General features: G+C 44.2%; 1 protein-coding gene across 1 annotated transcript in view; it reads left to right on the forward strand.

Moving 5' to 3' along the window:
• Window positions 1-444: 444 nt before the first annotated feature.
• Window positions 445-22,834, forward strand: part of alk (ALK receptor tyrosine kinase) — a 359,720-nt gene continuing 337,330 nt past the window's right edge. The window contains exon 1 of the mRNA XM_053435382.1: window positions 445-1,225. Within this exon, the coding sequence (XP_053291357.1) occupies window positions 445-1,225 (781 nt within the window). The remainder of the gene's footprint in view (window positions 1,226-22,834) is intronic.

Consider the following 22,834-nt stretch of genomic DNA (forward strand, 5'->3'; position numbering starts at 1 on the left):
GAGAGACCACTTGTGCCGCCGTCACAACTGTGCCAAGAGACTGGGAGTCTTTGAAAAGCGACCGGAGCGCAGCCGAGCGGCATACCAAGCAGCGTCCCGGGGAGCGACGCGCCGGGCTGCGATAATACGCATCGTCTGCAAGGTGCCGTGCGTGAGTGTGCGTGTCCACCTGGGTGCGCGGGGAACAGGACGCAGAAATGGCACTTTTCCCGAGTGGAGAAGAAGGGAGGAAGGCAACAGTCACCAGCAAACAAATGTAAGAAAAGAAAAAAATAAGATTCCCCTTCGTCTTGCCACGGGTGCGCACCGGCGAAGAGGCGCAGGACCCGCAGCATCATCGATTTCGCACTTTGTGATTTTTGCACTTAATGTGTGTGACGCGTTGAGCGGCCGGATTGAGAGAGGGGCTTCACCCGCACGAAAAGACTGACATTTGTTTTAACCATGGACGCCAGGATCTTGTTCTTGCTTGTTTGTTCTGCGGCATTTTTCGCCGGGCTGCAGTGCGCCTCGCCAAGGACCACAGCGGGGACGGATTCCACCACCGCCGGCTTCAGCAACATCAGCAGCGGCAGCAGCAGCAGCAGCGGTGGTGGTGGTGGTAACAGTGGGGAAACCGGGGGCAAAAGAGACTTGAACCAGACCATACACTCCAGAATCAAAAGGAGAACCCTCTCTGTGGATTTTGCGGTCCCCTCTCTTTTGCGCAATTACCTGGCGGAGTTCATAAAGAGACCGCTGAACGGTGACTGCCAGACTTTTAGAGGATGTTACACCGTGAGCGCAAACTTGAAAATGCATTGCATACCCCTGCAGAAAACCGTGTCCACTTTTGTGGAGCCCAGGTCTGCTGCTGCGGCTTCAGCACCGAGGAACGGGTCTGCTGATGGACAGCTCCCCTTCTTCTACAAGCGGCCGCTGTCCAAAGTTCTGAAACTGGGCCTGACGAAGGACAGCAGGAATTCCAACCTCGTGGTGGTGGAGATCGGAGAGGATATAGTCAAGACGGGATGTGGGGGGCTGTCCGTGTACGAGGAGGCCCCGGAGTTCACCCTGGAAATGGACCTCACGTCTGTCATGGAGGGGTGGCTGGGCGCGGAGGGGGGCCGGCTCAGGGTGCGCCTCATGCCCGAGAAAAAGGCGCAGGTGCCCGGGATCGAGGATCGGTACACGTCGGCCATACGCGCTGCAGACCCGCGCCTCTTCTTACAGATATCTTCTCAGGGTGAGTCGCCCCCCCCCCCGCCTTCCCATGGTGTTCCCTCACACACTAACACACACACACACGCACACACACACACAGACACACACAGCCTTGTCTTTATGACTTCAGGGGACATTACATTGATTTCCTGGAGACAGCATTAATGTGACTATGCAAACAGATTCCCGTCCCCACAACTTGAGTGATACCTGGACCACACACACAGATATATATGTTATCATTTGTAAATTATTCTATTCTCAACAAAACGGCTTAACTCCAACCCTGTCCCCTAGTCTGAACCTCAAAAAGTAATTTGGACTTGTGAGGACCAACCATATGTCCTCATAGCTATGCTTTTAAACCTTCATTTGTCCCCACTATCATACAAAACACATGAGCACACACAAATGCAGGCCTAATTCATGTTGCTCTGTCACGGTTGTGATTTAAGTTCTGCTGTGATTAATTTTTGATGTTGGATCCAGCGTGTGCGTAAAAATGCAGTGGTGGTTTTCATGGTGGCAATGAGCGAGTAAAGGAATTTAATGACCTGATGGGAAAAATGACGAGTGAGGCATGTGTGTGTGTGTGGGTTCGTGTGTGTGTGTGTGTGTGTGTGAGAGGGAGAGGGAGGGAGATAGAGGGAGAGAGAGGGACTCCTTGCATTTAGTTGCTGCGTCTGACTCTCCAGACTCATGTTTCATTATTGATGCCCACCACAGCACTGCTGAGAGACAAATGCATGTTGATTTAATTACCAAACTTTCATTATTTCCAGTTGGGATCCACACTGAGTGTATGCAACATCTTTAGAGGCTGCCATCGTTATCAGTTCTGAGATGGTAATTATTATTTCATTAGCAGGGGAGGAGAGGTGCACTCGCCTGATAATAAGATGCCTGCACAAGACCCCAATGCAAAGCTATTTAAGTTAGAAACGGCCCCAGCAGGGCATACTGGTTCCCCCCTTAACGATACCTTCTCAATCCCCTGAGCCACCCATTGCTTGAAGGAAGGTTGGAGATGTAAGAGAACAGGTTTTTATTTTGATTAGGCACAAATTAAGCCATTATCTGCAAGAAAGCTTTAGCACTCAATACTCGAGGGCCCTTCCCTCGTTCTTTTGAGCATCGGCACAATCAGTGTAATTGCTTAATCACTTTGATGAGGGAGGCTGGCCCAGAAAATATCCAACGCAACCTATCGGACAAAAGCAGAGCGGAGGCTGGCTCGGCTGTGAGCTGATAGAGTAAGGAGAACCCCCCCCCCCCCATGCACCACCACAAAAGCTCTTCACCTGCAGGCATGTCTGCATATATAAGAACACATGCAAACATGCAAATGCACAGATTCAAATTTTACAGATTGTAGAAACGGCATGTTGGGTAACAAGCTATTACATGTCGTGTTGGTTACTGCGCTGTGCATTGCATTGTGAATTTGGTGGCGTTTTTTAAATGAATCATGAGAACTTGCTGTATTGTTGTAATGGCAGTGTTGTTAACCCCTTTGAGCTGCATTTGCAATGTTGCACACACGGCGGACATGCTTTATACACATCAAACTGGGCCCTGCTGCTCCCACCAGCCAGTCAGACAGCACAGCTGGTGATGGTTTCAGGTGGGAAGCCACCAGGGGATATTTTCACGGATTTTGCAGTGAGGACATCATCTCTGGTGAGTGCCACTTTGTCATTCCAACCTCTGACCAGTCAAACTGGTCCTGTGGATCAGTGTGGAATTGGAGTTCCACACTCCAGTTCCTGACAATGACATGTGTTTGTGATCACGTGACAAAGCAGTCCCATCAGAGTGACTGAGGGGGGATTTGTGATGTTCTCAGAGGGAGAGATACAATCTGGATTCGACAAAGGTTTTTATTGGCTCTGATCAGCAGTGTTGAAAATGTGAAACCCGTGTGAACATGCTAATTTAGCAAGACAGCAAGGTGAGAGAGCACCTAGTTTGTCTGTGCATTTATGAAGTTGAGTATGAAGCTATGGGGGGGGGCAACGGGAGTCAATCACCTTTAGTGTGTTTACCCAGGTTTACCCAACCATGATGACGCAGTGGATTTCAAACCAGACTGATCTTTACCATACCAAGCTATGCACAGAAAAAGAGACTAAACACACACACACAGACACACTGCTGTGTAGTTTCCAGTTTCCCCTTTAATCTGCTTGGATAGAAAATGTCCACTGCTCTCAACAGCTTTCAAATCCATGCAGCTGGTGTCCTTGTGTCTGTGTACAGTGACCTGACTTGAATGGTGGCTGGAACCTGTATGATCAGGACATTTTTCAATGTTTGTATCAGTAATATTGTGTTAATTCTGTCCTGCTGTTAACGGCGGCAGATCCACACGTGTGTTGTTGTTGTTGTGCAGGGCAGCAAACAACGTATTTTGCTGTTTAATTGAAGGAACTTGTTTGTACCTGTCGTCCTCTGTAAACTGTCCTCGGTTAAGCAGGAAATTAGTTTTTGTTCTGGCATGCACTGCATATCCATGGGGAATATTGTGTTGTGTAGTCTTTCTGGTGAAGCGGTTAAGCCAACTCATCACAAAATGAGAAGCCAAACTCTGCTAGCACATAAGTAGAATGACTGATCCATTATCTAGCTACTGATTCCACAAACGTCTGTCTGTTTGTCCGTCTGCCTGACTGACTGTTACTATTTCCCCCTGTCGGACTGAGACAGACACACGGCACAGGCACTGATCTCAGTCATGGCAACAACATTCAAAGGATCACATCCAATTTGACAATGTTTGAAAAAGCTTTTAATTGCAAAGATGTGAACTTGGTCTGAGAATGTGTCGATTACTTAACAAACATCTGAAATTGAATTAACTATCAAATCTCAAATCTCACTACAGATATACCGGGCAGGAATAACACAACGTTTTCTCATTCTGCACCAAAGACCGTTTATAACAAGCTCTGCACACAATGTTCAGCGCACAAACAATAAATGGTGACAGTGTATTGTGGAGCAGTGTGAGGAGGACTCACTAATGCTGAAGAATAATTCTGACGTAGCTCCGGAGCATTAACACAGGACAAGAGAACAGAACATTCCGAGCAGGCAGGTTTACAAAGGAAACAATTTAAAAAGAAACAAAGATATCATTTCAGCTCATCCACTAATGCAGACAAATACCACTGTTAGTGCAAAGACAGCGGCTCCTCATTCAAATGAATAGGCTGCTGTCAGTTGTTTATTGCGTCCATGATCATTTCTCTTATATCACGTCTCCTCCATCCTTCATCCTCACATAACCCAGAAATTGATCAAGTCTTTAATCATGGAGGACAACTCAGAGGAGCAGAGTGACTTCCTGAGGGAAGCTGCAGCGTGGAGATGTAGATGCTTTCACTCACTCCAAGTGTTGTACGATAATGAGCCGTCTTGAAAACACATCACCTCAGTGATTCTCCTTTTTGTCAAGAACAGTGGGAAAAGGACAAATAACAGCATCAATGGAACAAAGCTCAAAACAAAGAAAGCAGCCGTTCCTATAGAGTCTGATTTGACAAAAGCAGCTTTGTCTCCGACTGCATGAATTACCAGCATCTGCCATGAATCTAATCCCGACTCCTGTGCGTGGCAGGGTTTATGTTTATGAATGAAAATGTCAATGGGACCTACACGATTTTAGAACAAGACAAGCTGTTGAAACAAAACAAGCCCTTTCCCCCTTCTCTTTAATGCAGGAAATATTTTATTATGTAAAAAACGTATGGGGATTGACCAACCACATCTGGTATTTAGACAAATAATCGGATAACAATAAAAAGCACATTGTAATTGGCATGAATAACAGACTGATATCACCAATTGCCATGCGGTAAAATGTCTGCTCGGTAACGCATTATTCTTTTTTTTTTTATTATGTATTTTATGTGCTTTAGACTACGCCTACCTTACAATGTATGAATAAACACAGTTGATCTATTTTATGCCAATGACAAACTATCATATGGCTAATCATGAAAAAATTATAATCTTAAAATAAGTTGTTTGTATTCCGACACATAAACAACAATTTGCCGTTATAGTCACATCTGTTGTGTTAAAGGCCAAAAATGCCTGCTGTACTTTCCCATGAAAACAGTGTGTGTGTGTGTGTGTGTGTGTGTGTGTAGAGGGCATTGGGGATCATCTTTGCTGCGTTCCAATCTACAACTATATTAAAGTCAAGATGTTTTCTTTGCATGAAACATAATTCTAATATTATAGCTCAATATTTTGTATTATTATAGGATTTTATTGCAGTTTAATGTTTTATTGACATTTTTAATTTTTTTTCCCACTGTGGGAGACAGCTCCTGGGTAATAAAGGAAGGTGAAGTTAGTGCTAGTGCTGTTTGTGTAGCAATAGTGAAAACATCCATATAGCTCCTTTAAAACGAGGCCAAGTTCTTTAGATGCAGAAAGTGTTTTGCTCTACATGCATTTGCCATATTATACTTTTATACAGAAGATATGGAATAATAAAAATCACCAATATAACGTTGATTACCTCTACGTAGTCCGAACAGAGCTCCAGCGTCTTTCCCTTTGGAACGAATAAGCAGGCACAGACAATGGACAGCTCCAACAGAGAACTGTCAGCTGGTGTTATGTGGAGGTGCACGCCGTACCCTTAATACGTCGATTCATATTCTCCTCAGAAAACAACTCTGCGTGTTCCTTTCTTCAAATTGAATTTAGTTTCAGACTGTAATGTAGTGACAGTTGTCCTCCACACAGGTGGACTCCACAGCCGCCCTCTAGATTACTGTGCGGCGTGTTTGCAGAGTCACAGATTATCATGGGCAGTTATTACATTATGAGATTTTACAAGGCACAAATGTGTTGACCCATTGTTGATGCATAGTCACAGACACACACACACACACATGCACCCACACACACCTGCACACACACATCTGTCCATTCTTTTCCCTTCTTGTAACCGCTTTAACACCTGCCAAGGCTCCCCTGTGTATTGTTTCGCTCTGTCGATTATTTTTACAACCTGGATTGGACAGTTTCTGGCATTTATGTGTGTAATGTGCACGCAACACTTGTTGTTTTCAGCCTCCGGTAAGATGCCGGCTATTAACATGAAATAAATACCCGCCATGGCACCGGGAATAATTTGACGATCAGGCGAACGTGCCTACGGGAGTCAAGGCATTAAACGCTGCATAGAACATTTATACTTATCCGCCCTATGGGCCCTATGGGGGAGATCATTAATGAGAAATGTTTCTATGAGTTACAGTGTAGAAAAAGGGAAAAACAGCGCTGGGCAGGTGTGATTAAGAGTTGACCTCTACTTTATTAACCTCTGTTATGTTCACCAAGCAGGGCCATAAATAGGCAGCAAGAGAATCATTAAATGATTTCAGCATTAGAAGCAGGAGGAAGTGGGGGAGCCCTGCTTCATTAACCTGCACATACCTGCCACTGGGCTCTTTAAGATCTTCGTGTTCCTTCAGCACGCCATTAGCAAAGAGTGCATTCATAAAACCGCCGAGCATGGTGATGAGGCCCCCGCAGTAAGAGAGTGCCACCATCATGCTTGAGAGGAGCAGTGTACCCTGGGGCTTTTCTCCCCATGTTTGCCCCCTCAGCGCTGCCTCAAAAGCAAACACACACTGTCGTGAGTTTCGGTTGAGCATCCCCAGCCCGCTGCTCCTTTGAGAGGCTTAAAACAGAATCTTAGTGTGTCTGCGTATGTGTGTGTGTGTGCGTGCGTGTCTTAACCGTCGGGCAACTATAGCGATTTCTTCTGAAACATAAAGAGAGTGAAGTGCAAATTTATAAAGCTAGATTACACGCTCGGCACCTTGTTTACCCTGTGTTGCTCATGGCCCTTTTGGAAGAGGTTACTTGTTGGAAGATGAATACATTTGAATTTTCTTCATCCTAAATGCATTTCTCTTGTCTCCTGACAAAGTAGAACACACATCAGCTTCGAGAGCAGTTATGGGAGTTTTGCTGAGGGTGTGAGGGGGCGCTGCGGCAGAACATCTGGCTGTGTGATTGCAGCTCACATCATATCTACCTTGTGGCTTTTTGACGTATGGGTTGCTTCTGCACTTACTGTATAAATGTGATGTTGCTGATATGTTGTGTACTTATAAGTCTACTTAAATGTTCAAACCGGGGGGAAACAGCATTTCAATTCAATTCAATTTTATTTGTACAGCGCCACATCATATTATGCATTATCTCAAGGCACTTTACATGTAAATTCAAGACCTTATTTTTCTATCTGCACCGGTTGGGGTGAGCAGGGAAAAATGGGGAGGAGAGGAGAGATTGGTGGGAAAGAGAGGTGAGAAGTAAGATAGAGATATGGAGGAGGAGGGGGGGGGGTAGGGGGAGAGAGAGAGGATAGGCAGACCAGGGACACTTGTGTAGCATCCTTGTTCCATAATCGGTAGATTCATATTGCTATTAATGAAAATGAAAACAACAGTTCCCTGTTTTTGTCTGCATGAGTACTGCAAATATGGCAGTAGTAGTAATCCACTTTATTAATGTGTTAGCGCTTTTAAATGTTAAGACTTTGGTTTGGTCGTCTTGTCCACCTCAGTATACCCATAATCCCTTGCATCTTGAGCTTGTCTTCTTTGTATTTAGAGGTTCTCTCGGACCAAGAAGGAAGAGTTCAGGCATTACTTGTGATGAAGATGGAGTGAGGCCACCAGAGAGTCGCCCCCCTCAATATCAGTACCAACATAAGCAATGATTATTTTATATAATAAATACAACATACACTGAGCGCATATTCGCTAATTATAGAGGCAAACTATGACAGAAGCTTTCTTAAACTTTGACAGATTGTAACCCCCTCACAGTGGTTTGGTTAATGGCTCCACCCCCCCCCCCCCCCCCCCCCCCCTCTCAGAGCGATGCCATCTCTCACTGACTCCCCGTAAGTTAGTCTCAGCCCTGAGACAAAGGATCCGTCAGACTCGCTGCTGTAATTCCATCACTCGATAGAAAAAGACAAATTTACATTTAACCAGATTTGGTCTTGTCTGTTTGACCACAGTTGAATCTTGAATCTGACTCAGGCCTCCTCGCTACGTGCAGCTGCATCTCCTGATGCACACGAGAGGCAGGAAATCTATCTACAATTATAATGTTCATAACTCAGTGAATTCTCATCCGATCTTCAAGCCGTTCGCTTTGTCGGATGTGTATTAATGTTACAGAATGTTTGGTTACATTGAACTGGTTTGAAACACTTAGGTTCTAAGTGCATTGAACTGAATTGAATACCTTTGCCATGGATTTTGTGAAGCACTCTGTAACCTTGTTTAGATAAGTGCTATAAAAATAAACTTATTGTTATTTTGATTTTGGCTTCTGGATCATTTTGGAAATAAATTAAGCCTCAAATCATTGAAAAAATACAAACAATGTCATCTTCAGTGTCTATAAGCTTCATAATGTTGTGGACTTTTACAGACTTACAGCAAAATATTAGAGATCGGGTTCTTCAGGAAAACAAAATCTAATATTATTCCCTTTAGAGGGGATTTTGATGGGTGTTGCTTCTCTACTGCTACTGTAAATAGGTACACGGCCCCCAGTGATACTGAATGCATGAGTATGGAAAACCTTTTTTCTATTATAGGACACCGACTGTTCAGGGTCACTGAGGGCGGTGGAAGGGTCAGATCCAGGGAGAGAGCCAGGTGACAGGAGACATTTCTCTGTTTATCCCTCCCCCAACAGTAAGATCCCCCCTGGGTGCCTCTCTCACAGGAGCTGGAGGAATAACGCGCTCTTAAACACATTTGGTGGGAACATAGTTCGACGACCCTGTGCACCTGCTGACCTTTAATTTAGTTTGTCCAGGTGGAAGGATGCAAAGCTGCCGGGGAAGTGACATTATATTACAAGCGAGTGCATGGACTCGTGTCAATCAATGAGGCTCCTGACATTCAAAGCTTGTATCAATCAGCCACTAATGGGGAAATCAATAGGAAGTCAGAATGACATGTCACTTTATTACTTGTGCATCTCTATGATCAATTCAGTCAAGTTGTTGGCGGCGTGTTGTGACGCCCCGGAAGACCCGTTAGGCCCCGCTCAGCTAATCGATACAGTGAGTTATCCCGAGCGTGGTCAAGTGCACGTGTTAGCTGCTAAGTGGACTTGATTTCATGACAGAGCAGCTGAGAAAAGAACACCTGAAGGCGAAAAAAGCTGAATCTGTGATTGTCTGGCAGCAGTGAGAGTGGCAGAATTCAGAATTCATTGATTTACTCATATTTCCAAATGTGAATCATAAGACACTTACAGCATCTGCAACATGAACACCTCAAAGCGTTTTTTTTTCTGTTGCCATTTTCAGAGCTAAAAAATCTGACTGCCTGAGCACAGTGAAATAACAGGATTACCGCCCTGGAGTCACCACAGACACTTTTCCATGCTGTATTCACAAGTTAAACCTCCATGAAATATTGCAAACGCAGCACTTTCTATTCCAATGGCCTCAATTTAAGAAAAGCAGCTCCTCTCCGTGGCACCGGGCATGGCTGAAAATTAGGGCGTTTTAATGAGAAGCCCCCTGAACCTGCAAAAAGAGCACATGTGACAGTGGAACTCAACAGGACTGTAATGAGACAGCTGATGCTTCACTTGCAGGAAGTGAAGAAACCATTTATTTGGCAGCCGGGGAGATGTTCGGCCTGTGCACCGGCCCTGACGTTACTTGGCTCCATCTCAAGAGCTCGGGGAGTGCAACTGTTGCCCAAGAAGACAAGCTGTTAGCATTCTGTAGCTGGCCACGTTTGAAATATGAAAACGTGTTGCTAGCCAAAGTGGAGATTACATGTAAACACACTGAGTATGTAGACAGCAGTCAGTGTCTTTTTAAGATATTAATCACCCTCAGTCTAGTTAATGCTCTTGTCACTGTTTTGTAAATTAGCCAGACTCAGGGTGACTTTGGCTGTGATTTTGATTTTCAATTCTTATTCAACGCTGTCTTTTTTTCTTCTTCTCCTCCTTCCCCCTGATGTTTTAGTTATTTATGCCACTTGCTTGTTCTTTTTTTTTTAAAGTGCGAGCTGCCTGTTTGATTAATGGCGATGCTTATAAGCGGCCTCGGCGCAGGAGTTGAGCTCGGAGCTAGGCGTGGAGATGAATGCATACTGTACACTGAGCTGTACGCAACGTGAAGTTCACACTTCCTCCCTGAGATGCTCCACTTTCATAATAAGAGAGGGAAATCATGTGCATATTTGACTGGTCGTACGTTTCTGGAAGTTACACAGAGAATTTTCGCCAATTTGAATGCGATGATGCCATCGTGGCCTCATTTTGTGCCCTTTGTTCTGTCTATGTAGGTTATAATATAAGGAGGGACTACGATTGAAGTTCCTTGCAATAATACTGCCCCAACCCTCAGTGATTTATATTCTCCTCCCACGTTCAGTTTCAAGCATCACTGACCACACACAGTCAAAACCCTGTGTGAAGAAAGAAATTAGAGAAACTCAATATCATGGAGAATAAATGATTTCTTAAAATGTCGCTAACATTTCATGAATGTGCATTTTAGAATAAAAAAAAAAAAGAAATTACAAAATTACAAATGTTAAAAAGTCTCTAGCTGTGCCTAAAGTTTAGGGACCAACTAGACCCCCTTTTCCTTGGGCTGTGTCGACCACAGGGGCCGAAATGAGAGATGGTCTACAGAGGATTTCTCTGATCAGTGTCACCAGCTTGCTTAGCCTTTACTTCTGCCGCCTAGTAACAGGGCTGCAGTTCAACTCAATGAGAAAGTTGAATGACCCCTAGTCTAAAGAGGGATCCAGCCCCACATAAGCAAAACAGTTTTTTACACATCACAACAGAGTAGGCTGGCTGGCCAATCCGATCAGGCTGCGCTTTATCAGGAGGGGGGCTTTAAAGAGACAGGAGCGTTCCGACAGAGGCTGAAAAGAGGAGCTGCAGTAATGGACAAAGTGAGGAAAGTGATGTTTTCAAAAAAAAAAAATGAATGGCACTAATTAAAATGATGACCCCGAATATGAGCATGATATGTCTCCTTTAAAAGCTGGTTGCTGTCTTCGCTGAGGAATAAGAACAGAAGGGATAGAGTTACTTCAGGGCAGTGTCATCATATTTGCGGGGCATGGGTAAGAACTGGATGTTTGGGGGAGCTTCTGTCAAGCTTGGGAAACGACCATAATGTACATGATGCTCATTAAATGTGTCTGCTCCCAAGTCACAATGCAGTCAAATTCATAGTTCCTACAATTGCAGACCACCGTGTTCTGCTCACTGTAACCCAGACAAATAGCCCTCGGGTTATTGTTTATCAATTTTAAACTTATATTATTGCAGTTAAGTCAAAATTTCTGTCTGTGGGTATTCATGGAGCAAATTTATTGGCTATATTGACCTGTGTATAACTCTGTGCTGGGTAGGTGGCATGCAGTGGCTTTATGAGCGCTTCCTGCTGAAAAGCGCTGCTGCAGTCAAAAACCAGCTTAATAAGAGCGGAGTTTGTTGGCCAGAAAATGAAAACAATGATCTCAAACTATACTGCAAGGTTCGGCAGAGCTGATGGGAATCTGCAGATGTGGGTAATGACTTTTTTCCGCGTCTGCCACAGAAAATGACCCCTTTCACAAATTAATGGAGAGTTTCCAGCTTCTCATTTCACTTTTTTACAGTTTTTGGACAGCTGGCAGGATACCAGCACAGAAATCTGAGGGAATAAGGAGGAAGAGGGAAGCATTTCGGGGGCAGCGCAACGCACCCGTAGTCTTTCCAGGCCAGTGAAGCACTGCCACTAAGCTTTTCTCTGTTGTCAAGGCTGTCCTTGGTTTTTCACACATCTTAAGCCAAACTTACATTTGAGCTGAATCAAACCAGTCCCTGTGACGTTAACCGCTGAGCATTAAGAATCAGGGGGGAACATGAAGAGAAGAAAAGCTCCCATCATTCACCTGGAGTTAAAAAGCCATTAACCAACGTGGCGCAGGCCTCATACACACAAAGCCTGGCAGCCGTAGAGGAGCAGCCTGAGTGCTCTCAGGCCACATCCCCAGCTCCCTTTATGATCTGTAATGGGATTGTTGAGGAGCTCCAGCAACATCCTCATCACAGGACAAAACCCCCGTAATGGGACATGATTCGCCATGAAAGGGCAAAGAAGAGCAGTTTCTCACTGAACCCGCTTATCCCTTGAAACCTGCCTACCCCACATCCTCATCCCCGCCATTCACCTTTCCAAGGGGATACTGGGCATGTTCATCCTCCCTGCCACTGCTGTGGCACAGAGGGGTGTGTACGTTTGTGTGTGTGTGTGTTGGGATGGGGGGGGGGGCAGCCATGACAGGTGCTGTTTGTGGCTTATCGGAACACCAGTCCCAGCATGCTCTGTGGCCTGGACTGGCACAGTCAAGGGATGGAAGCATAACTGACTCAGTTTCTGAGATCGCTGGAAGTCAATATTGAGCTGTTTTGAACTCGCCAATGCCTCCAAACAGCTTATCCTCTCAGCGAAGTGCAATGAGAAAAGTTTAATGAAGTCCTAACTTCTGCTCAGTCCTTTTTCTCAAGTTTTAGTCTGGCTCTCTTTAAGCAAGAGTTACCCCACCCTCCAGCCGTTTATTATCAGTTGGGAGAAAATTGAAAAGTGATAGATAAAGCCAGGGTAATATCTATCCTGAGACAGGTGTTCCATGTCAAAGTCGATATATTAGTCATGAGGGTTGCCAGTCAGCCTGTGAGAACTGTTGGGCTGTCATGTTTTATGTGGCTCTGTGGCAACCTAAGGCCTATCTCCATCTGCATTCACTCGTTCTTGTTGACTTGTGAAACATCATCAGTCACAGTTCGAGTACTGCACCTTGCCAAGTAAAGTCCAGATGATTGGATGTGCTCTTGCTCTGCCCACATTACAGAGGATGCATCGCAAGGTGACCTGTGTGGACAATTTTACTATTTTACTATCACTGCTACTGCTGTTTCATGGCATGTAGCTTGAAGATTTAAAAAAGCAGGGAGTTGTTTAAACCTCAAAGTCAATTGTTAATTCACAATAATATTTGAAAATTTGCCTAGAATTTTTTCACAAGCCAACAAAATCCATCAAGCTGGTTGGTTGGCGAGTGCTCATGGAACCCAACAGGGACCGGCCTTATCTGTTGGTCCGTTTTTTTTCAACTGGCTCTGATGTATCTGCATGTTGTGACATGTTGTCTGTTTTGTACTTAGTACTTTATACTTCAATATTTTCAGTTTAATCAGAATCTAAGTATCATTTCTGTTCCTGGGCAGATTTGGTTAAATTTTAACAACTTTTTTTTTTTAATGTCAGTTTTATTTTTTATTAGTGTTGTCTTTATAGTTTTGACCCAATTGTCTGGGGGTCAGGTTTACTGTCCAATGCACAATAAGGAATTCACGGATGCACAGGCTATTTTGAAATAAAGTTAACATTTAGGCAAAATTGTAATCAAGGGACAACTGAGGTTACCTGGGACCTGACTGACTCGACTGACTCATGGGCGGCCAATAAGAGCTCTCACACCAGCAGGCAAAATTAATCAACAAGAGGATGGGAGAGAGTATTGATTCGGAGTGCTTGTATCATTGCCTGTATGTCTGGGGAAGGGTTGGAGACAGATTTGGGCAGTGTCCATGCATAATGATTAACGTCCTGTTGAAGTGGCGGTGTGTCACTCTTTGTTTATGTTTTTGCTTTGCCCAGGGACTGCTGCCACCTGGCAGTGGTACAGTGTAATGGATGTCGCTCTCAAGGACCAGAACTTGATTAGTCCGCCCCAACTTGACTTAGTGCCACTACAGGTGGTGTGGTCATTAGACTGGCCACTGCCCCTTATGCAGAAGAAAACTTTTCCAGCAACAGTATGAACCTTCTCAGGAACAGTAGAGCTCATAGGGACCAAAACCTGATCTTAAAGTCCTAGGATGATCCTGTCTTAGTGATTAGGTTTGATTAGGCTGTCCACAAGTAAATGCAGAGTTCGCATGAGGACAGCTGTCGAGCAAGCACATCTTGCAGAGACCATTGATTGTCAATACACACATTAAGAAAGTTGTTTATAACATCATTGATACCCAGTAGAGCACTGAACGGGAGAGTTTTTGTTTATGTAACTTTTCATCTGTGGATCTTCAGGAGGCAATAATCCTTGTGTGACATATTTCATATGATTTGATGTAATTGAATAACAACAAATGGTTCAAATTGATTTGACACAAGTTAAGGTTGATAGGTAACGTACCAATCTTAAAAGATAATAAAGCACTGTTACATTTTCTTCAAATATAATAGGCTGTATAAAGATGGATGACATGTGTAGACCCAAAAGTGAAGCCAAAGTATGGATCGCCACCTGGTGGCTGGCCACAGTACAAGATCCGGCTTCCGCCATGTTAGTGGATGGGGCATGTACCAACCTAAAAAACTCAAAGAATACATACAAATTTTTTTCTCATTGTTCTTAGCACTCTGATGTTTGTTTAGTGTTATTTTCCTGGTTTAATTAGTTATTTGATGTTTTAATAACGGAGTGAATGATTGACAGTGCATGTGTTGGTGGGACCTTGCTACCACAGCTCCCTGCCCTGATGGCTACTGCAGAAAGACACGGACTCTGGCTACAAATTAATAAGATGGCAGCGCTCATATATCAACTATACTTTGACTTAATTTCTAGATATTTGGAAGAATTTGAGGAAGCATCCATCTTTATATACAGTCTATGGTTTTCTTGCAGTGTATTTGCAGCGTTTGTGTTTGTTCATGACAAAATATGGAGTGGAGGAACAGACCCAGCATTCTTTTAAAGGGGACATATTATGCCCATTTTACCACAGTTGATATGGTTCCTTGGGGTCTTAATGAAATGTCTGTAACATTTTTTGGTCAAAATACCACAAGGATCATTTAAAACAGCACCTTTTTACCCTGTCTAAAACAGCCCTCCTCAGATTGACCTGTTTTGAGTGCCCCGCCCCCCTCACCCCCGGTGAGCCTGGCTGCGAGAGCCCCAGCTCCAGCAACGCTTAGAGGTGTCCCGGAGGTCCCTTGTTTATGCGGCCACTTAAATGTCTGACGGGTAGCAGCAGCGAGCTAACGCTAGCCGGGCTCCACCAGCCCGGTTAGCTCGCTCGTCCAAGGCCATGTAGCAAGACTCCCTTCATGGGCATGGTGTGACTATGATGTTTATTTCGGTCGTAATCTCATTCGACGCACTCTAGCGTATCGTTTCTGACATAGAGGAACCACAACAAATCGCGGGAGTTGAATTTTCATAATATGTCCCATTTAATGTATGTATGTCATTGAGAACAGGTATAAAAAAGCTACAACTATCGCTTACTAACTCTTGACTTGATACCAAGTAAGAATGTTTGTGAATGGATTCAGTATATTCTGGTTTTATAATACAACGGTTTACATATTTCTTCTATTTTCCCTGGAACGGGACAAATCTGTATTCCTCACATTGGGTCGTGTGTTTTGTATCATTCTTCTCTCCGACTGCCGTTCTCAGCCTCTGATCCTCTGTGTTTACCTTCTGTATTGTAGCCTCTGGCTCACTCGAATTCAGTTGCACACTCAAGGACCTTTGACTGGCTTGTTTTAATTTACTTTCCCTCCCCATTTGCCTTGTACATATCATGGCTTGACCCTGACCTTCACTCAGAGCCATGTATCCGGCCTTTCTGCACAAGTGCACTGCGTGATAACCTCGTGCTGTAACTCGTATTAGCAGGTACAGTATCTCCATGAGAAGCATGTGCTGTGATCGTCATTTTCATGAATGGTGGGCTTTTACAATTTAAGCTGTAAAACCAGTCACTGACACTGATGAATGTAATGAACACTCTAGTGGCCTAGCATGTTTACCATCACTCTTGTCACAATTGCCATAAAATATCAACTGTGTTTGTATCTGTGGATGTTTACAAGCTTGCATGTGTCCACATACACTCACACACAAAGCTCATTGCCTCTGTCGGCATTCGCGTCCATGCTGGTGTGCACGTTTGTGTGTGTGTGTGCGTTCATTCATGTGTACTTGTCCACTAGGGAGCACTGAGGTGCTTTCAGGCAACACAAAGCCTCTTCCTCCTCTGTCTGATCGTGCAGGAACAGTGAGCTGGAGCCAGCAGTTAGCAGACCCGTCAGCAGTGTAAAATGGGGGGGTTGGAAAAAAAGATCAGCACCTCACATTTGTTTTGCACAGTGCCAGCTGGACAACATCATGTTGACCTTGCCTTGATTGCACAGTTCATGAAATCAAGCTACGGCCCTGGCCACTGGCCCCTTTAACTCCACACTCATTCTCTCCCCCCAGTGCACAGACACCTGCCTCTTCCCCAATGTCCTACTGCAGACCGACCTTGGCGTTGTTCTTGTGGCGCAACCAGTACAAGAAGAATGTACCACAGGTAAAAAGATCTTACCAGTGCCAGTGCTGCCGGTTGAGGGGAGTGGTTCACACGCCAGGTGACGCTGCTCTCCATTGCATTGCAGAGTTTTACATATCATAAATGTAAAGAGTTTGCTGACCTTCAATACCTTTACAGAAAAGACTTCTCTTACATGCTGAAACGTTTACAGCTGCACAGACTTTGCAGGAAGTCTCACAGTAAAGGGTGGCTCAGTGAATTATGAGCCGAGCTAGTACTGTCTGTCCAATTATGTCCAAAATGCCCCTTCTGTTGTCTGCCTCTTGGTTGTGTGCATCTCTGCATTACCCTGGCTGTGGTTATCCAGCTGCAGAGATAGGCCTGATTGTTTTATAGCTACTCTGGCCACATGGGCCGTCAAGTTAAGTAACATCATGAAGAAAAAAATCCCATGATAAAGGGGTCACGTGTTTCCAGTTAGCCTCGCTTATTGCCTTTGAATGCTAATGCCAAACGCATCATGAAATGATATCAGTGACTTGTGTAGAGAGGGTGTCAGGGTGTGTGTATAGGCCAATATGTAATCTTGCAGTGGTGACACAAGCACTTTGAAAAAACATACGAATCAATCTTCCCGTCTGCCCTTCTAAAGAAAAGCCTGACTCAACTGTCATGTACTCTGGATTCACGCTTCAAGTTTCCATCGGGCAAAGTCGCTGACTGACAAGTTTGAGAAGGGCCTTATCTGTCACCTTACAGGCATTTCATTATAAAAATGCTTGACTACTGCACTATCACAGGAAAGATGGTGAATGCAGCTGCCAGAAGGCGGGCGGGGTAAAAAGAGACAGGCGACGGGACAGATCATGTAGCAGTTACAAAGTGAACTTGGACACAGTCATTTTTGTTTCTCCTTCATCATTCTGACTGGCGGATCTTGTAACCCCTACGTGACACGGATCAGCCTCGGAAGTATCAGAGTTGAATAAAATGGGACTCAGGAGATTCGGCTTTGTACATCGACGTCAGTACAGGTCACACAACTCTTCTTCTTCTCTGCGAGCAAATACCACAGGGGTGCAGTATAATGAGGCGATTGGCTGGGTCCATCTTCCCACAGCAATGACAAATCACATAATGGACTAGCTGTGCTGACTCGGCCTTTCAAAGTGGTGACGTAGCTCCATGTAGTGTGACGGCGTTGAGGTGGTCCCAGAGCGGCGCTCATGTGGTCAGGACCCGGCCTATTTCGAAAAGGCCATCACAGAGGGGAAACCAGCCAGAGTGTTTTTCCTCAGTAAGCACAGGCCGACAGGTTCCTGACATGACGTATCTTAAAATGCAGCCTGACTGCCTCAGACACTTTATTCACTGATGGGGAGCCGTCCTCATTTAGCTGCGCAATATATTTACTGCAGGGAGCTCATTAGTTACTGAAGGGGCAAACATATTTGCAACTAAAAAGAGTTGAAATGATGATGAAAACTTGTTCAGGTTTATCTGCAGGACCACAGTGTGTGTGTGTGTGTGTGTGTGTGTGTGTGTGTGTGTGTGTGTGTGTGTGTGTGTGTGTGTGTTTGGGGTGGACAGTCTGGAGCTCCCGTCTGGGAACCCGTCATTATGTCGTTATTCATGTAGAGTTATTCATGCATCTACAAGTATATTTTAAATTAATGTTACAATCAACACATCTCAATCATTTGCTGGTCTCACTTCTTCAATATCAACTCAAGCCAAATGCGAATAAAAGCTGATGAGTAAGTAAAGCAGATTTCTGACATGAACTCCAGAGGATGTCCGCAGAACTGAGTCCCGACTTAGGCAATTGGCCTAGCTAGGCATGAAGACTGAAAGCAGGGGGAAACGGCTCATTTTGCTTTAACCAAAGATTACAAAACTTACACCAGATGTTATAGTCACAATTTAGTTCAGAGTATCTTTTAAGTTGAATCTTGACATTAACAGAAGTGCAGAGACAACACTTCAGGTGTTTTCTGATCAAACCCGGCATTTCCGTAAAGCAGGTCTCTGAATTTTGTGGCAAGAATCAGGGGAGTCAGTGTTGTTTAGTAAGTTAGCACATAGCCTACTATAAGTCCAATGAAGACGCAGGGTGTCTTTTTCCCTTCACCTTTATGCTAAGCTGAGCTAATCACATCTTAGTTCTAGCGTCATATTTAGCGGACAAACGTTGGGTACTAATCTTCTCAGCTAGCCCTCGGAAAGAAAAACTAAAAACATCTTTGCCAAAATGTTTCCTTCGACAACTTCCAGCAACAACAGACTTTTTCTTATGAGAACAAACACAACCCAATAAATATAACATCATCCAAACACCTAAGATGTGATTGGCTGCTTATCTGTTACAGACTCAACCCTGGTTTCCTCCCTCAAGCTCTTTTATTATACAGCTGTCACCATATTCATCTGCACTGTAATGACTTCGCTGAGCCACATTTTTAATTGGCCGCGCCCCTCTGCATAGACAGTAACTCTCCCTCAATTTCAGTTTTTAGATCAGGAACGCCAACGTTAAACCGTCAATAATTTCAGGTTCATCTTACCTCATCATTACTGGCCTGGGTCACGCAAGATTGATATCCCTCGTCCTGGTTCTGATTTGCAGCACAAGCAAATTTTCTCTACAGGGATTTATCGACTGTTGATGCAAGTAAACACATTAAATCTGGGTAATTCTCTGGCATCACTCACGGTAGGCTCCTGCAGAACATGACAACGACAAATAGGTGTACTCCAGTTAAAATAATGGACTTTTCCAATCATCCCGATGTGGTCTGTGCATTAAAGCATTCCCAGGCTTGTCTGCCTGGTTGAAATGCATCTGCAGTAAATGGCCAGTGATGGCTTTAATGTGACTAGATGGACGATGCTGCTGTGAACACAAATGAAGCCACCTATGCCGAGTGAAGTGAAAATAGTGCTTGTAATTTAAAAAATCAGGAGGAGAAAGAGAATAATCCTCGTGATGAATGGGTTCGAGCAGAGATAGTGAAGCCCACCTGTGTGTTTGGCTCACTGAGACGAGACGTTGACCAGTTGTGACTTCGAGGCATTTGTCTGCTTTATCTGCTCCAGTATCGAGCAGGACTCAATCAGAAGATGAATGCCAGCTGGCTGTTAGGACGAGGTCGGGAAAAAGAGGACAAAAAAAACCCAACAACAAACAAACAAATGAAAAATACAGGCCAAATTAATGGATGCCAGCAGAAGTGAGGCAAGAACTGGCTCTTACGCTGATTAAACATCAGAGTCATGGAGGAGCCATTAGAGATAGATTGTATTCCCTGACTAGGGATCTGTGCTTTTATTTCAAAGAAGGATATGTCAGTGCAGTCTCTCGCTCCACGCCAAGGATATATTTTGATCAATCCAAGCGGGGGGGGGGGGGGGGGGGGGGGGGGGGGGGGGGTTCAAGATATACTGTGCATTGAGTTTCCAAGGGAAAACGGTTGTAGGTGAGGCTGCACACACACAAGTACCTCAAGGCTGTGAAAAGACAAACACCGCACAGCACAATTGCCCCTGAAGATCCACCAATTGGAGACATTCTCTGTGAATGACTACCTAGCTGTTGAGAGGACTCCAAAACAAAAAAGGCCACGATAGTCAAGAGATTATTATTATCATTAGCACAATTGCAAACATTACCAACCGGTGCCACGTAGCATCATTTATTCAGCATTAATGTGTGAGGCGGTTGGTGAGTGGTGACACTTTGAAGGATTTCACTGCTGATGGTAAAGTGCGCGCCAGTTCGGTTGCGTGTTTGGTTTCAAAGCTCACCGCCCTGCACCATCTGGTTCATCCCCGTTTCTGCCAGCGAATCGGGAGCCAAGAGCAGGGGCGCTGGGGTTCCTGCCACCAGCCCAAATGCCATGATCAATTTTCCCCATGCATCCCGCAGACTTGGCAGGCCAGAAAAAAGAAAAAAAGCCTCCTAAGCGCTGTTTAATCTCCCCACGACATGGTGTTTGACACACGTGCAGCTGAGGAGCGACTGTTGAGATTTGCACACTGATCCGCGCACTGGCCCTCTACGCTGGCCTCGCTCGCTCATCTGCATAAAAAGGGGGGACAATTTTCGTAAAGTGGCGCGAGACCATCAAAATAGTCAATATGTCTCCATAAGGGGCGGACTGGGGGGGGTATGATCCACAGGGGACATTTCGAGGAGACAGAGGTGTCGATGTGAATGACTAATGAAGGAAAGGGTGATGCGCTGAGGAGATGATTGCAAGGAAGGAAATTGAAGAGCTAACTGGAGAATTCTTTAAATGATATACTAATAGCCTCATTCTAGAAGACATGGGAAATGACACACAGACTATTGCAGTTCTTTATCATTAAGAGGAGTTATTTAAAGCATTTCCTCACATGCTTTTTTCAAGGGGTCCTTCTAAAGTTTCACCCCAGTTGGAACTTTTCACCAACCTGGTTGAAAATATTTTATTTTAGGTCAGAATATTCTTAACATCAAGAGTTTCTTCTTATCTCATGGGCTTAATTATTGCAAAAAGAAATGTGATCATAGTTCAAATAAGTCAAACGTGTTAATTAACATAAACACACAAACTCTCCGATGCAGGTTGTGTCTTTATTGCGGAGATGTAGTAAAGAGCTGTAAAGAGCAGAGACCAGGTAACACTCGAAAGCACTTTTTCCTTTCCTCTCATAAATCTTCTGGGCACTAAGACAAGCCTCTTATCACTAAAAGGTCATAAACTCACTCGAGGGGGCTTTTAAGTGCGTCCTCTGGCTCTCTCGCTGCGATCCAACCGCCCTGCCAGTACATGTAGCGCAGGAAAGTGGTTCAAATCATAGAAACCCACTTGTTCCATCAGCGATGTGGGAACACAGCCACGTTGGAGGGAAAAGCCTTAGGTCCGAGTCTTGGTAATGAGGACAAAGACTTTAATCATGAAGCAAAATTCTCAGAGCGGTCGAAGCACTTCTAAGGTGGAATCAAGATACTAACACGTCACAGCCTTGTTTAAATGAGTTATAGCCTCTCCTCCAGTCTCTTACTCGAACCTTTTTAAACGATATGTAGTAAAACGGCAAATCCTGACTTTTTTCCCCGTCTTTTTCTGACCCAACGGGAACACAGTGATTAATGCGTTGTCTTCCATCTGGCAGGGTTAGTTATCTCCCCAGGATGAATGGCTGCTTAAACTGCTCCTGTTTTATCTCCAGTCGGCTCTTTTTGCCTCTAAAAGTGGTTGTAATTTGACTGCAAATGAGCCATTTTCCGCAATAGTTTAAATGACTTTCTTATTAACATGTGCATTAAGAGTACTTTTCATGATATCCAATATGACCGCAGGGTATTCCTGAATCTGAGTCAAGACATTGCTCAGAGGTTCATACAGTGAAAAGTGGATTCAAAGCGGGGCTATGTTACATTTGAAGGAAGAAATTAAAACCACAGAGCTCATTATATTGAAGGACTATACTGCTAGAGCCTGGCTTGGTCTGGTAAGACCATAGATGGACAACATGTCTCTACTTCTTTCCACTGAATGAAATGAAGCCAAACTCTCCTGGACATGAATGAACCCTGCAAAAATCTGTGTGATAAGAAAAATGTATCAGCTTTTTTTCTTGACTTTTTAGCTTGGCCCATGTCCCATCCACTAACATGGACAAGATTTCTGACACTGCAGCCAGCACCCAGGTGGTGACAGAGATGCTTTGGCTTCACTTTTGGGGAGCTGTCATTACATCTGTCTTGATATGCAGTGGGTGGGTAAGAACAGTAGCTCATGGTTGCTGTTAGTATATTATGTATTAGTGAATCTGCATGTTTAATACTTGTTTTGTGGTTGTGATTAAATCATGATTAAATTGGAAAAAAAATGGAACTTAAATATAACAGTAGCGCAAGTGAAGCTAGCTTACTTTCTGTGTAATGTGACAATATATCATAAAATGTTATATATAAACACTATTCACATATCTCCCAGTCTTTTCTAGACCAAGTAAAGCAGCAGCACAAAACCTTACCACAGTGTAGCAGTGTATTACGTAACTGGTGCGATTCAGTGCTTCTAAATTCAGTTTTTTTACTTAAAAATGAGAGAATAAGTTGTTTACTTGTTCAAAAATGGCATTTCACTTCAATACTAACCGTAATGTTTTGAGACACTCAACCAAACTTCAAATGTCTTTGTTCATGGTAAACTATTGG

The sequence above is a fragment of the Pleuronectes platessa genome, chromosome 11 (assembly GCF_947347685.1).
Source record: "Pleuronectes platessa chromosome 11, fPlePla1.1, whole genome shotgun sequence".
Taxonomy (NCBI): domain Eukaryota; kingdom Metazoa; phylum Chordata; class Actinopteri; order Pleuronectiformes; family Pleuronectidae; genus Pleuronectes; species Pleuronectes platessa.